The following is a 12,850-nucleotide window of genomic DNA, read 5'->3' on the forward strand; positions in this document are numbered from 1 at the left end:
CATTTTGCAGTATTCTCTGTATGCCCAGTTCAGGATCAGGGGCTGAAGGGGGAGACAGGTGAAAAAGCATGGCACCCCAACACAAGGGACTTACTGTGTAGCTGGACATGTTCCAGGCAGACTGAGATGTGAAGATGGTGTGGATCCTTACAACATCCCTTTACTCCCTCAGGGCTGGGGTCTGCTGGGTCCCCGGAATGAGCTGTTTGACGCAGCCAAATACCGAGTGCTAGCTGATCGCTTTGGCTCTCCGGCTGACAGCTGGTGGCGCCCGGAACCCACCATGCCTCCCACTTCCTGGCGGCAGCTGAATCCTGAGAGCATTCGGCCAGGAGGACCTGGGGGCCTCTCCCGCTCCTTGGGCCGGGAGGAAGAGGAGGATGAGGAGGAAGAGCTAGAAGAGGGGACCATAGATGTTACTGACTTCCTGTCCATGACCCAGCAGGACTCCCACACGCCACTCAGAGATTCAAGGTACAGCTAGAGAGGTGGGGGGAACAAGGGGGATGTGCTTTGACATGGGGATAGGGGATGTACCCTGGGAGCCTTCTCAGAGGTAGGAGGGCCCTTGCCCCACATTTCACCCTGTGTGTCCCAGTACTCATTGGTGTGTCTACTCATTCGTGGGGGACAGCTAGCTCTGGTCTTGTACTGAGTGTCTGGGCCTTCACAAAACACCAGCATGGACCCTCTCCCCAGCTCATGCTCAGGTTCCACAGAGTCTCAGCAGCCACTCTGCCTGGGTCTTGCCCTCTGCTCTTAACCTGTCTGGGAGAACTGAGGGAGCATTAGCTATGTAGTATGTCTGTGAGAGGGTCACAGCACAGCAGAAATGCCCAGCCTCGGCTGTGTGCTACAACAGGGCAGTGTCCTAGCCCCCTGGGTCTCAGAGCCTCAGGGGAAATTGGCCCAGCAAGAGAGAGAACTTTTTCATGTAAACTTTTGGTCCTCCCAGGGGAGGTTCCTTTGAAATGACAGACGATGACAGTGCTATTAGGGCTCTGACCCAGTTTCCGCTTCCCAAGAACCTTCTGGCCAAGGTGATTCAGATTGCCACGTCATCCTCCACAGCTAAGGTGAGTTGGGTCTCCTAAAAGTCTGTGTGGTTGGCAAGTTCGCGTGGTCATGTCTGGTTTCCACCAAGACCACGTAGGAGGGAAGCTGCAGGTGTGTGGGAGGGCTGAAGGTGCCTGTTCCCCCAGCCCACATCTAGAGCAGCTGGAGGAACTTGGGATCCTTGGAGAGTGAAGAGGATGAAGCAGCTGGAACAGAATGGAAGTCAGAACACATGAGCACAGGGAGTGGGCTGGGGGCTGCAGGAGTGGAAGACCTGTATTTTTTCAAGGGTGGTGGGTTGGGAGGGGGTCAGAGGGGTAGGGACTGTTTTGCTGAGGTCTGAGTTTCATTGTTGCTGCCAGGCCAAAGGGCTTTGGTTAAGCTCAACTTCTGTCCAGGTGCAGGGCCTTTTTGCTCCCCCAGGATGTGCCTTCTCTTAGCTCATGCTGACATCTTCAACCCATAGCTGCCTTGAAGGTGCTGAGAGGAGAGTGAGCTAGGAGGGCAGGTAGTGCATTGCCCAGATCCTGTCTTCTGTTGTGGAAGTCTAGGTACAGTGGGAGAAGCAAGCCCAGGACTAGGGCACCCCGGCCCCATGGGGCCTGCCTCTCGCTATACAGTGGTGCTTCTAGTGTGGCTGTTTGGTACCTGCTGAGAGGGTTAATTCTATCTCTCAGTTCCTTTGTTGGCATTCTGAGAATGACACAAGTCTCTTTTTATTACCCGCCTTTTTGCAACCATCTCTCTTGCCTTCCATGTAGAACCTTATGCAGTTCCATACTGTGGGCACAAAGACCAAGTTGTCTACTCTCACCCTGCTCTGGCCCTGTCCCATGACCTTTGTTGCCAAAGGGCGCCGCAAAGCAGAGGCTGAGAATAAGGCGGCAGCCTTGGCTTGCAAGAAACTGAAGGTGAGTGCAAGAGGGTCCCTGGTATGATGCACTAGGATATGTTGGGGTGCCCTTCTCCCTGTGGCAAGATGGTCCACTTTTCTAGGAAATGAAACCCACCACACTAGACCTTTGGCCTGGGCAGAAAAGTATTGTTGGCCAAGCCTTGCTTGTAGGCTTTGAGGCTACTGTTTCTAGGACTTCCCCAGACTCACTGTGGAGGTGCTCTGCCTATGAGCTCAGACTTCTAAATACTGTAGGCCAGAACCTGGGTGAAGCTAGAAAGAGGCCTGCTCATCATCCTGAACAGTGTAAAGCTGGGAGGAGTGGTGCCTGTGTTTAGAGGCAGATTTGGTGTCCAGAAAGGTCCTGATAACATGGGTTTTGTGGCCAAAACAAGTAATACAACGTGTCTGGGATGAAAATTGAGGAAGCAGTCAGTCAACAGCAAGGCAAAGGCAATGTGCCTACAGCTGGCAGTTCCCTTCAAGAGGTTTTGGAGTTAGCTGATGCCACAGTTGTGGGAGTGAGCACTGTGTTTGATGCCCGAGAAGTCAGAACCCACGACAGCAGTGGTTTGGTTTGCAGAACAAGAGGAAATAGACCTGCTTTACTCTGAATGGTCACGTGTGCATTTGGCTCTGGGAACCACATTTTTGGTACAGCTGATGGTGAGAGGTAATGAGAACTTGGAGAATAGAAGAGGAAAGGGGAACAGGCAAGTGGTGAGAAGAGGGACTGGACATGCTTCTTGTGGCTCTAGAGGGTAGAACTGGGGCGGAACTATGACTAATTGGCAGAACTTGGAGGAAGGCTGAATTTTCACTTACTATACACAAGCAGTGATGATCGGAAACATTGTGGTGGATGATCGGAAACATTGTGGCCTGTCTGGGAAGGGACAAGCTTCCATATGGCAGCAGTGTTGAGAGAGAAGCTGGGTGGCCACTTGTCAGAGAGGCTGCCTCGTCAAACCCATGCAGTCCTGAGAGAGGGTGGGAGACCTTTCCTGTAGCGAGGCAGCTGTGTTGGCACCTCCTGTGGTCCAGGGACTGGATCCCTGTCCTTGAGGTCCTTACAGTTAATGGTGCCAGCAAGTCCAGAGGAAGGGGATTAGTTCCTGTGGGGGGAAAGACTTCTTTAAGGAGTGTTTGATGTGGGCTTTGGAGGGTGAGCAGAGTTCAGACATTACAGGTTACAGGAACATAAGACTTTAGGGAAAAATGACTGATTTTATGCATTTGCCTGAGGTGTTGGAATGTCTTGTTTAACCTCTGGTGAGGTGGCTTTAGGCATGTAGGGAAATAAGACTGTTTTCCTTCAAATGGCTTATTCTATCAAGTCGCATAAATAGACATTTACAGGCAATTCTGTGTATGATGGGGTGAGAGATGGGACATGTACCATGCAGAGACCATGAGGTGGGGTGGCAGGTGGACCTGAAGGATTGGGGACAGGACACTTTGGTGAGGCAGCAAAGGAGGAAAGAACCTTGTAGGGTGAGTTATGGTGTCACTGAGGACCTGGCCTATCTGGTCTCAGAGGTGCATGTTGGGAATTTATAGAGGTGACATTGGTCTTTTGTGGTGTTGGGGGCTCCAGCTGTGCAGGGAGAAGTTTTTCCTCAGGGTATCACCCCTGGGCAGGGGGTAGGGCCGTTTTGCTCTGACACTTTGGGTTTAGCTTTCTTGAGTTACTTTTAACTTGTCCATTTAAAAAAAATATATTATTTTGTGGAGATTCACCTTTTCCTGGTTCCTAGTTTCTCCTTCCTTAACCATCTCAGCCCCAAACCAAAATCTCTTAGAAGTCCTTCTGTGCAGGAGCTCCTGGGCCTCCTGGGCCAGTTCATGGGGAGCTGGAGCACAGGCTGAGCCATATGTGTCCCCTCTGCAGAGCCTGGGCCTGGTGGACAGGAACAATGAGCCGCTTACCCACGCCATGTATAACCTGGCCTCCTTGCGTGAGCTGGGCGAGACCCAGCGCCGGCCGTGTACCATCCAGGTGCCTGAGCTCATCCTCCGCAAGATAGAGACCTTCCTGAATCATGTAAGGAGGCCCGTGGTATCCGTCATCCCCCCACCCACCTGCAACAGGCAGTAATCACCCCATTTTTCCCACTGAGGATGGAGCCGGGAGCCCCCCTGCCCTGAGCAGCCCAGTCTTGCCCACAAGCGTCCTGAGGCAGTCACTGAGTCCTCTGCCCAGTAGGTTGATCCGTAACATCTGACCCCAGTGAAGCCTGTGGAGTGGCTGGCTAGGTGTGAATGGAGAAGACACTTTTTCCTTTTCATCATTTTGCTACCTCTTTGCTCCCCAGTACCCTGTGGACAGTTCATGGATCTCCCCGGAGCTCCGGCTGCAGAGTGATGACATCTTGCCCCTGGGCAAGGACTCGGGGCCCCTGAGTGACCCTATCACAGGCAAGCCCTACATTCCCCTGTCAGAAGCAGAGGAGGTACGTCTGAGCCAGAGCCTGCTGGAGCTGTGGCGGCGGCGAGGGCCCATCTGGCAGGAGGCCCCCCAGCTACCTGTGGACCCACATCGGGACACCATCCTCAGTGCCGTTGAGCAGCACCCGGTGGTGGTTATCTCGGGGGACACGGGCTGTGGGAAGACCACACGCATCCCCCAGCTGTTGCTGGAGCGTTATGTGACTGAGGGTCGTGGTGCCCGCTGCAATGTGATCATCACCCAACCTCGCCGCATCTCTGCTGTGTCTGTGGCACAGCGGGTCAGCCATGAACTGGGCCCCTCCTTGCGCCGGAACGTGGGCTTCCAGGTGCGGTTGGAAAGCAAGCCCCCAGCCCGAGGCGGGGCCCTGCTCTTCTGCACTGTGGGCATCCTGCTGCGGAAGCTGCAGAGCAACCCCAGTCTGGAGGGCGTGAGCCACGTCATCGTGGACGAGGTACATGAGCGGGATGTGAACACAGACTTCCTCCTGATTCTTCTTAAGGGCCTGCAGCGGCTCAACCCAGCCCTGCGGCTGGTGCTCATGAGTGCCACAGGCGACAATGAGCGCTTCTCCCGCTACTTTGGTGGCTGTCCTGTCATCAAGGTTCCTGGCTTCATGTACCCTGTCAAGGAGCACTACCTGGAGGACATCCTGGCGAAGCTGGGCAAGCACCAATACCCACACCGGCATAGGCACCACGAGGTGAGAGACATTCCCACCCCACTCCACCCGGGGCTCTGGCCTTTTTCCTGTGGATTCTCTTCCTCCCTGTCCCTGTGGTATGGTGGCCTAGGGCGATTTACCCTCCCCAAGCCTTGGTTTCCTTGATAGAACCTGGGGAATAATCTCACCTGCATGGCAAGTATGTGAGGGTTGGAGTTGATGTGTCAAGTGGCTCTGCCTCACTATGTCACAGTATTCATGTCCTATGTACAACCCCTTACCCCGGGCTGTGACTGTGGCCTCTTCCCCCACCCCAGTCTGAGGACGAATGTGCACTCGATTTGGACCTCGTGACTGATTTGATTCTGCACATCGATGCCCATGGGGAACCAGGTGGGTGCTTCCCCTCTGCCCTGTGCCCATCCCACTCCCATTTGCCTGAGCAAGCAGCTCATGCCTGCAGGACCCTTTTACAGGTGGGATCCTGTGCTTCCTGCCCGGTTGGCAGGAGATCAAAGGAGTGCAGCAGCGCCTCCAGGAAGCCCTGGGCATGCACGAGAGCAAGTACCTCATCCTGCCAGGTGAGCATTGTGTGTAGTAGTGACGGGCCCTCAAAAACCAGGCTTGCCCTCTGTCCTGGGGACAGACCCAACTGGGACTCAGGGTGCCTGGGTCACTTTTCACCGGGCATATTATTTATCAGGGTCTCAGTTTCATCAAAATGGGGTCATAATCCTTGCCCTACCCTCATCCCAGGGAGTGGTTTTGGTGGGAGCACTGCTGATAACCAGTCTGTGTCTTGCTGCCCACCAGTGCACTCCAACATCCCCATGATGGACCAGAAGGCCATATTCCAGCAGCCTCCAGTTGGGGTGCGCAAGATTGTCTTGGCTACCAATATTGCTGAGACCTCTATCACAGTCAATGACATTGTACATGTAGTGGACAGCGGTCTGCACAAGGAGGAACGCTACGACCTGAAGACCAAGGTGGCATCTATCTCCTAGGCCCAGCCAACCCTGGGGGAAGGACTCCAAGTTTCTAGGTGGCCCCTAGCCTAGATCCACTTTAGACCTGCTGTGAGTGTGTCTCAAGAAGGCCACACTTGTGGGGTCTCAGTGTCCCTGTTTTGGGGGTTTGTTAAGGGGTTATTTGAGGAGTGGGGAAGCAGCGAGGAAGGCCTGTGGCTTGTGTGTCACTGCTCACCTTTCCACAGGTGTCCTGCCTGGAGACTGTGTGGGTGTCAAGAGCAAATGTGATCCAGCGCCGGGGCCGTGCAGGCCGCTGCCAGTCAGGCTTTGCCTACCACTTGTTCCCGCGGAGCCGGCTGGAGAAGATGGTCCCTTTCCAAGTGCCGGAGATCCTGCGCACGCCTCTCGAGAACCTGGTGCTGCAAGCCAAGATCCACATGCCTGAGAAAACGGTGCAGCAGGGGCAGGGCTGGGCAAGGACTGGCCTCAGGAACAAGCAGGTGGGAAGTAGGCTTATGGTGGGCTCTGGCTTGCTCTTGTAGGCAGTGGAGTTCCTCTCCAAGGCTGTGGACAGTCCAAACATTAAGGCAGTAGATGAGGCCGTGATCTTGCTCCAGGAGATCGGTAAGTTGGGGCTGAGCTGGGCTGGGCTGGGCTGGGCTGGGGTGTGGAGTGGCTCTCTAGGGTTGACTGACAGCTGAGCTGTTGCAGGGGTGCTGGACCAGCGGGAGTACCTGACCACCCTGGGGCAGCGCCTGGCCCACATTTCCACTGACCCCCGGCTGGCCAAGGCCATAGTTCTAGCTGCCATCTTCCGTTGCCTGCACCCACTTCTGGTGGTTGTTTCCTGCCTTACTCGGGACCCCTTCAGCAGCAGCCTGCAGAACCGGGCAGAGGTGGACAAGGTCAGACCCAGTCCTTCCCATAGCCCTCTGGCTCTCCTGTCCAGCTCTCCATCACCTCCTGTCCAGAGGTGGCCCCCTCTAGCCCTTCCCTTGACGCTGGTATCCTCGCCTCCCCTCCCCTCCCAGGTGAAGGCACTGTTGAGCCATGACAGCGGCAGTGACCACCTGGCCTTTGTGCGGGCTGTAGCTGGTTGGGAGGAGGTGCTGCGTTGGCAGGACCGCAGCTCCCGTGAGAACTACCTAGAAGAGAACCTGCTGTATGCACCCAGCCTGCGCTTCATCCACGGTCAGCCGGGCGCACTTGGTCTCCTGAGCCCCTGCTGCCCCCTCCCACACACACTGAACAGTCATCCCTGAGCCTTGTGACTAGGGGGCCCTGGGTTCACTCCACACTTTGCCTCCCCAGGACTCATCAAGCAGTTCTCAGAGAACATTTACGAGGCTTTCCTGGTGGGGAAGCCCTCAGACTGCACCTTGGCCTCTGCCCAGTGCAACGAGTACAGTGAAGAGGAGGAGCTGGTGAAGGGTGTGCTGATGGCCGGTCTCTACCCTAACCTCATTCAGGTGCTGCCTCCAGGAGTGGGAGGTGACCAAGTGTAGCCTCCTCCCCCATCCCCAGCTCAGCCCCACCCATCTTTTCCTCCATCCCTGCAGGTGAGGCAGGGCAAGGTGACTCGGCAGGGGAAGTTCAAGCCCAACAGTGTCACATACAGGACCAAATCAGGCAACATCCTGCTGCACAAGTCTACCATTAACAGGTGGGGGGCAGGCAGGACTGGATGGGACAGCTGGGAAGGACCAGAGGGGCAGCTTCACCTAGCTCTATATTCCCTAGGGAGGCCACACGGTTACGGAGCCGATGGCTGACGTACTTTATGGCCGTCAAATCCAATGGTACCGTCTTCGTCCGGGACTCCTCCCAGGTGCACCCACTAGCTGTGCTGCTCCTGACTGATGGGGATGTCCACGTCCGTGGTGGGTACCTGTAGACTCCCATTCCACTGCTCTGTGGGTTGCTCTGTCTCTTCAGGGGCCTGGCCTCACCTCAGCTCCCCACCATCTTTTTCCTTCCCCCAGATGATGGGCGCCGGGCCACCATTTCACTGAGTGACAGTGACCTGCTGCGGCTGGAGGGTGACTCTCGCACTGTGCGGCTACTGAGGGAGCTGCGCAGGGCCCTGGGCCGCATGGTGGAGCGGAGCCTGCGCAGTGAGCTGGCTGCACTTCCACCCGGTGTCCAGGAGGAGCACGGGCAGCTGCTGGCACTGGTGGTAGAGCTGCTTCGAGGACCCTGTGGCAGCTTTGATGTGCGCAAGACAGCAGATGACTGAGCCCCGCTTCCATTGGGGCTGTGTACAGAGTGCAAATGTTTATTTAAAATAAAGTTCTATTTATCCCTTGTGAGTATTGCTACCCGCCAGGGGCTCCTCTCTCAGGACCTCAGCACCTTGGGCCATGGTTCCACAAGCCAGGTGGAAAAATGGAGGTGCAGGAGGGACAGACAGATGTTTATTGCTGGGGGACAGGGCCAGCTGTGGCCCCAAGTCTTAGGAGAGGAAGGGGTTTAGAACTGCCTGCCTCCCATCTCCAATAGTTTGAACCACCAGTGCTATCAGCCAGCTTGAACTGCTTGGGCTAGCGCAGGTCTTTGGGGCACAACTACTCCTGCAGGTACCTGCACCATGGGGAGCCTGTCAAAACTGTCATTGTCCTTGTAGGTTTTGGACAGCAAGTGTGGAGCAGCCCCTTCCCAGGCAGACGGTGGGGAGACAGTTCCACAGGCAGCTAAGGTCCACTTGGACCTTGATCTTGGAGTTGTGTGTCAGCTTTGCCACAAGCACAGCTCGCACTTTCCTTTGATCATATCCACAAATGCATAGATGAGGGTGCTGGGTGCTGAGGTCGTCAAGACAATGCATAGCACACACCAGTCCCTCAGTGCAAGGGGATGGGAGTGATGAGCGGTCATAGACATAGGCAGTGGAGACAAATCAAGACATAGAACCAGCACAAGGCCTGCATAAAGGGACATCAGGCAGCTTTATTTAGTCTTGAAATCATTACAACAGAACCACAGGTGGACACAGGTAATGGCTGAGCCATAATTGAGTACAGAAGTATCCCACCCACAAACGTAGTACATGTCACATGGGCAACTGGTCCCCACCTGTCAGGCCAGCCTTTCCAGGTGCTGTGGCATATGGGACCCATTAAGGAAACTGTGACCAACCTCTAAGAACACTGACCACTCCCTGCTGCCCACCTAGAGAGCTCTCATTGGGTTATCTCCCTCCTGACCCTTGGCCAAAGGAGTGAAAGGACCCAGAGCCTACTGTCAACCTCAGCATCCTTGTGGCCCCAGGATTAACACGGAAGGCAGCAGGGGCCTTTTTGCCTATTGCTCTCACCCCTGCCACATCTCTTTACTCCCAACCCCCATTGCTTCATTCTCCCCAAATTCATCTCGCCCGTTCCTCCTACTGACAAAACACCCGTGTGCCCTGATGTCCCTGGCATGGTTGAAATATTCAGCAGTTAGTCACTGGGGAAGAAAGCCAGTACCCCCTGGCTCAGGTAGCACTTTCTCCAAGGCTCCTACAATTTCTGGGTGTGTGCTGGGGGAACTGGGGATATGGTGTCAAGCCTCCCCAAGAAAACTGCTACCTCAGAAATGGGGAAGAAAGACCCGTCAGGACCAGGGACACCCTCCCTCTACATGGAGATCAAGTCTGAACCAAAGTAAATACCCCTACCTTCTCCAGCTCCAAGGGACACCAGGAGCAGAGGGGCAGAGAAAGGAGGGCCTCAGGGGCCACGTCTGAGCAGCTTCCTCAGAGGCAAATCTGCACAGCAGAAAATGCCCCTGTAGAGAAGCCCTCGAAAACTCCCAGGCCATTTCACTACAAACTTATGTTTTAATCCTTTATTAGAAACCATGCAAACTTTAATACAAAAAATACAAGTGCAATAAGAATCTTTGTGTCAATACAATTCCCGGGATTTCTCATCATTGCAGCCATCCCAAGACCCGGCCTGGCTGGGATACCCCTCAGCAGGCTGGCCTCATCTCTCTCCTCCCCATCCAGGCTATAAGTAAGTAGGATGGCCTCAGTCTTATGCCTTTTATTTTTAAATTTCCAGACCTGATTCCCCACCATCCACTTGAGTTCTGGACATCGCAGGCTCCCCTGGACATGAGGGGTCGAGTGTCCTAGCCCTGCAGGTGCAGGTCTGAAGGATTTTGACCTCCATGGCCCTTTCCTGTTTCTCCAGCCTTGGCCTTGTATCCCAGGCCTGACCACCAGATCCCAAGGAATATAACAGACAGAGATGCCAAAACCAGCATCTTGGTTAGAAAAGAAAAGCAGCATACACACAAAATGCCAAAACAACCAGTCCACACTCTGACCAGCCCCTAGTGTGCCTGACCTGTTCATCAGGCCACAGCCCTGCACCTCACTTCCTTGCCCACGCCATCACCAGGGCTCCAAGCTGCACAGAGCAGGACAGCCCCCACTGCCTGACATCCTCCTGGGTGGAGGCTTAAGGATCTCCCCTCCCTATTTCCTTTAACACCTACTGCAGACTTTCAATTAGACATGGCTTCAACCTGCAAAACTATTTCACCAGTTTTTAGGTTATTAGAAAAAAAAAAAAAAAGGATAAAATAAGAAAAAGAAAAGTGTGACAGCAGCTAGGCAGGTATGGTAAGCAGTGGGGATGGGCAGCACTGACCCCTAACTAACTTGGGGTGGGGCAGCAAGGGGGGCCTGGGACAACCTGCATGATAGGGCACCACTGTGGGGTCAAAGGGAGAGGCAGTGGCTTAGCGGGCTCCAGGGGACACAGTCAGCGCCTGGTCATCACACGGAATCCACCTCCACGCTTTCCCCTCCAGGTTGATGCAGGCAGGAAGGAGTGAATGTCAGTTTCTCTTGGGTTTGGTCCAAAAAACCCAAACAGAGAGGAGGTTAGAATCCAGTTTCCCCCTCCTAGACCCCACAAAATCCCAACTTAGCCTTATCCATCCCATTCCCCTCCCAACCTTTTCCACACAGCAGTGGTGCAATGATGGGATGGGAACAAAGCAGGGAGCCACCCAGGCAGGGAGTGGAAGGAGGTGTGGGAGCAGGGCTGCTGCTGCCCTGGGCGAGCGAGGCAGGGGAGGGAGGGCCTGGAGGGCTGCTCAGCACCCAAGCGCTCACAGGACTAGTGGACAGCCCGGGAAAGGGAGCCAAGGGCCCAGGAACCCGAGATGGGGCCGCCAGGGAAGTGAGGGGGGCGGGAGACAATGTCGGCCCCGTGGTCGGTGCGGGCCCTGGCATTTGCCCGGAACGTCAGCCTGTAGGTCTCAATCTGCAGTGACACGGGAGGAGGGAAGGGAGAGGGGAATGGGCGAGACAAGAAGGGGAACACAGGGGAGATGGAAGACGAGACCAGAATGTCATCATTAGATGCCTGGAAAATAAAAGGTTAGTTCGTTAAAATTTAGGCCACATTCTAGTCAAAAAAGAAAGGAGCTTCAATTTGCGGCCAGTGGCAGGGCCCCTGGCTGGCCCTCAAGCTGAGCCCAGCCACTTACTTGTCTCCTGGATCTGGGTGTCCAAGGTCTGGGCCTCCCTTTGGTCACCACCCCCTGACAGGGTGGTGTGGCCACTGAGGCTACTGGCTGAAGTGGGGGCGCCAGCTTCAGGCGCTGCCTCAGAGATGGTGGGCTCCTCCCCCGCGGGGGGGCCCGGACACGGAGGGGCCTCGCTGCCACCGCCCTCAGTCTACAATGAAACAGTTGGGGAGACAGTGCAGGGTCAGTCTGGGAGGGAGTGGGATGGGGGGATGGTGGTGGGATTTACATGTAGCCCCCACCCTTGCTGCCCTGGTACCCACTGGCTCAAGGCGCAGTCACCTGGAGAATTTGAACCAGGCAGTGTCTGCCCCTCCCCCCACCGCCACTCATGAGATACACTCCAGAGACTCTGGAGCAGCTGGGCTAGTGTCACATGCTGGGAGCTGCTCTGTGAAACGCAAAGCTTTGTGAAGCCTTTCTGAAGTGAGAGGTGCCAGGCTTCCTAACAAGGCTGGTGCCAAATAAAAAGTAGCTATGACAACAAATGACAAGCCTGAAGAGCAACCTCAAGATGCTGCGCCTGGACCTAGTTGGGAAGCGAGGGTGCTGCAGGTTGGGTGCACAGCTCCTCGAGGGGTGCAGATGACCACTCTGACCCCCCATGCTGCAGACCGCCCCCTGCACATAGCATGTGCTCAGAGAGGGGTCCTCAGTAATTTGCAGAGCACCCCTGCCCACTCACCTATCTGGTCACTGAGGTCTTCCCTGTGTTGGGCACTGTTCTGGGGCCCAGGGGCCTAGAGGGCTTCTTGGGAGGAGAAGGACATCTGGGGGACACTGAACATTCAGTGTGAGTAGAGCACAGAACAGTGGTGAAGTGGAATGCCTGTGTCCCAAAATGCTCAGAATGTTACCGTGGACACTCCACAGTGGTTTTAAATCAGAAAAGTGAAAGAAATAGGCCTCTGTATTAGAAAAATAATTCCAGAAATAACAAAGGGAGATAATGTGAATAAAGAAAAGAACACAGGACTAGCGGTCAGAAAAGCCCAGGTGTGAATCCTGGTCTGCTCTTGCTTGCTGTGTGGCCTCAGACAAGTGACTAAATCTAAGTTAATGCCCCACTGAGAGAGACTCGATTCAGAAAGACTAAAGAATGGCATCCTCACATGGTGTGGGGGACACAAACAGGGACCCTCAAAATATTCACACAAGCCAATCAGGGCTTAAATCTGAGCAACAACAGAGGATAGGAGAAAAGGCTGGGTGGGGACAGACTAGCACAGGGTGAGCAGATGCAGGAGGGAAGGCCCAGAGCAGTGGCTCCTGCCCCCTGCCTTGCTTGC

The 12,850-nt window shown here is 55.0% G+C and overlaps 2 protein-coding genes across 26 annotated transcripts in view; one reads left to right on the forward strand and one right to left on the reverse strand.

Annotated features, from left to right (window-relative positions):
- The window catches only part of DHX30 (DExH-box helicase 30), a 35,023-nt gene extending 26,653 nt beyond the window's left edge, over positions 1-8,370 (forward strand). For all 7 annotated transcript variants that reach the window (XM_063113994.1, XM_063113993.1, XM_063113995.1 and 4 more), the window contains 16 exons: positions 173-474; positions 956-1,076; positions 1,818-1,967; positions 3,843-3,995; positions 4,267-5,103; positions 5,382-5,457; positions 5,541-5,645; positions 5,878-6,053; positions 6,281-6,487; positions 6,578-6,659; positions 6,747-6,940; positions 7,067-7,226; positions 7,347-7,504; positions 7,595-7,698; positions 7,776-7,915; positions 8,018-8,370. In XM_063113994.1, coding sequence (XP_062970064.1) covers positions 173-474; positions 956-1,076; positions 1,818-1,967; positions 3,843-3,995; positions 4,267-5,103; positions 5,382-5,457; positions 5,541-5,645; positions 5,878-6,053; positions 6,281-6,487; positions 6,578-6,659; positions 6,747-6,940; positions 7,067-7,226; positions 7,347-7,504; positions 7,595-7,698; positions 7,776-7,915; positions 8,018-8,271 — 3,219 coding nt within the window. In that variant the 3' untranslated portion in view covers positions 8,272-8,370. The remainder of the gene's footprint in view (positions 1-172; positions 475-955; positions 1,077-1,817; positions 1,968-3,842; positions 3,996-4,266; positions 5,104-5,381; positions 5,458-5,540; positions 5,646-5,877; positions 6,054-6,280; positions 6,488-6,577; positions 6,660-6,746; positions 6,941-7,066; positions 7,227-7,346; positions 7,505-7,594; positions 7,699-7,775; positions 7,916-8,017) is intronic.
- Positions 8,371-8,961: 591 nt separating this feature from the next.
- Positions 8,962-12,850, reverse strand: part of MAP4 (microtubule associated protein 4) — a 191,962-nt gene continuing 188,073 nt past the window's right edge. For 18 of the 19 annotated variants that reach the window (XM_063114728.1, XM_063114735.1, XM_063114719.1 and 15 more), the window contains 2 exons: positions 11,523-11,712; positions 8,962-11,398 (listed from right to left, as the gene is read on the reverse strand). In XM_063114728.1, the coding sequence (XP_062970798.1) occupies positions 11,391-11,398; positions 11,523-11,712 (198 nt within the window). In that variant the 3' untranslated portion in view covers positions 8,962-11,390. The remainder of the gene's footprint in view (positions 11,399-11,522; positions 11,713-12,850) is intronic. The other variant, XM_063114717.1, reaches the window with a different exon arrangement.

This window comes from Cynocephalus volans, chromosome 11 (genome assembly GCF_027409185.1).
Source record: "Cynocephalus volans isolate mCynVol1 chromosome 11, mCynVol1.pri, whole genome shotgun sequence".
Lineage (NCBI taxonomy): Eukaryota > Metazoa > Chordata > Mammalia > Dermoptera > Cynocephalidae > Cynocephalus > Cynocephalus volans.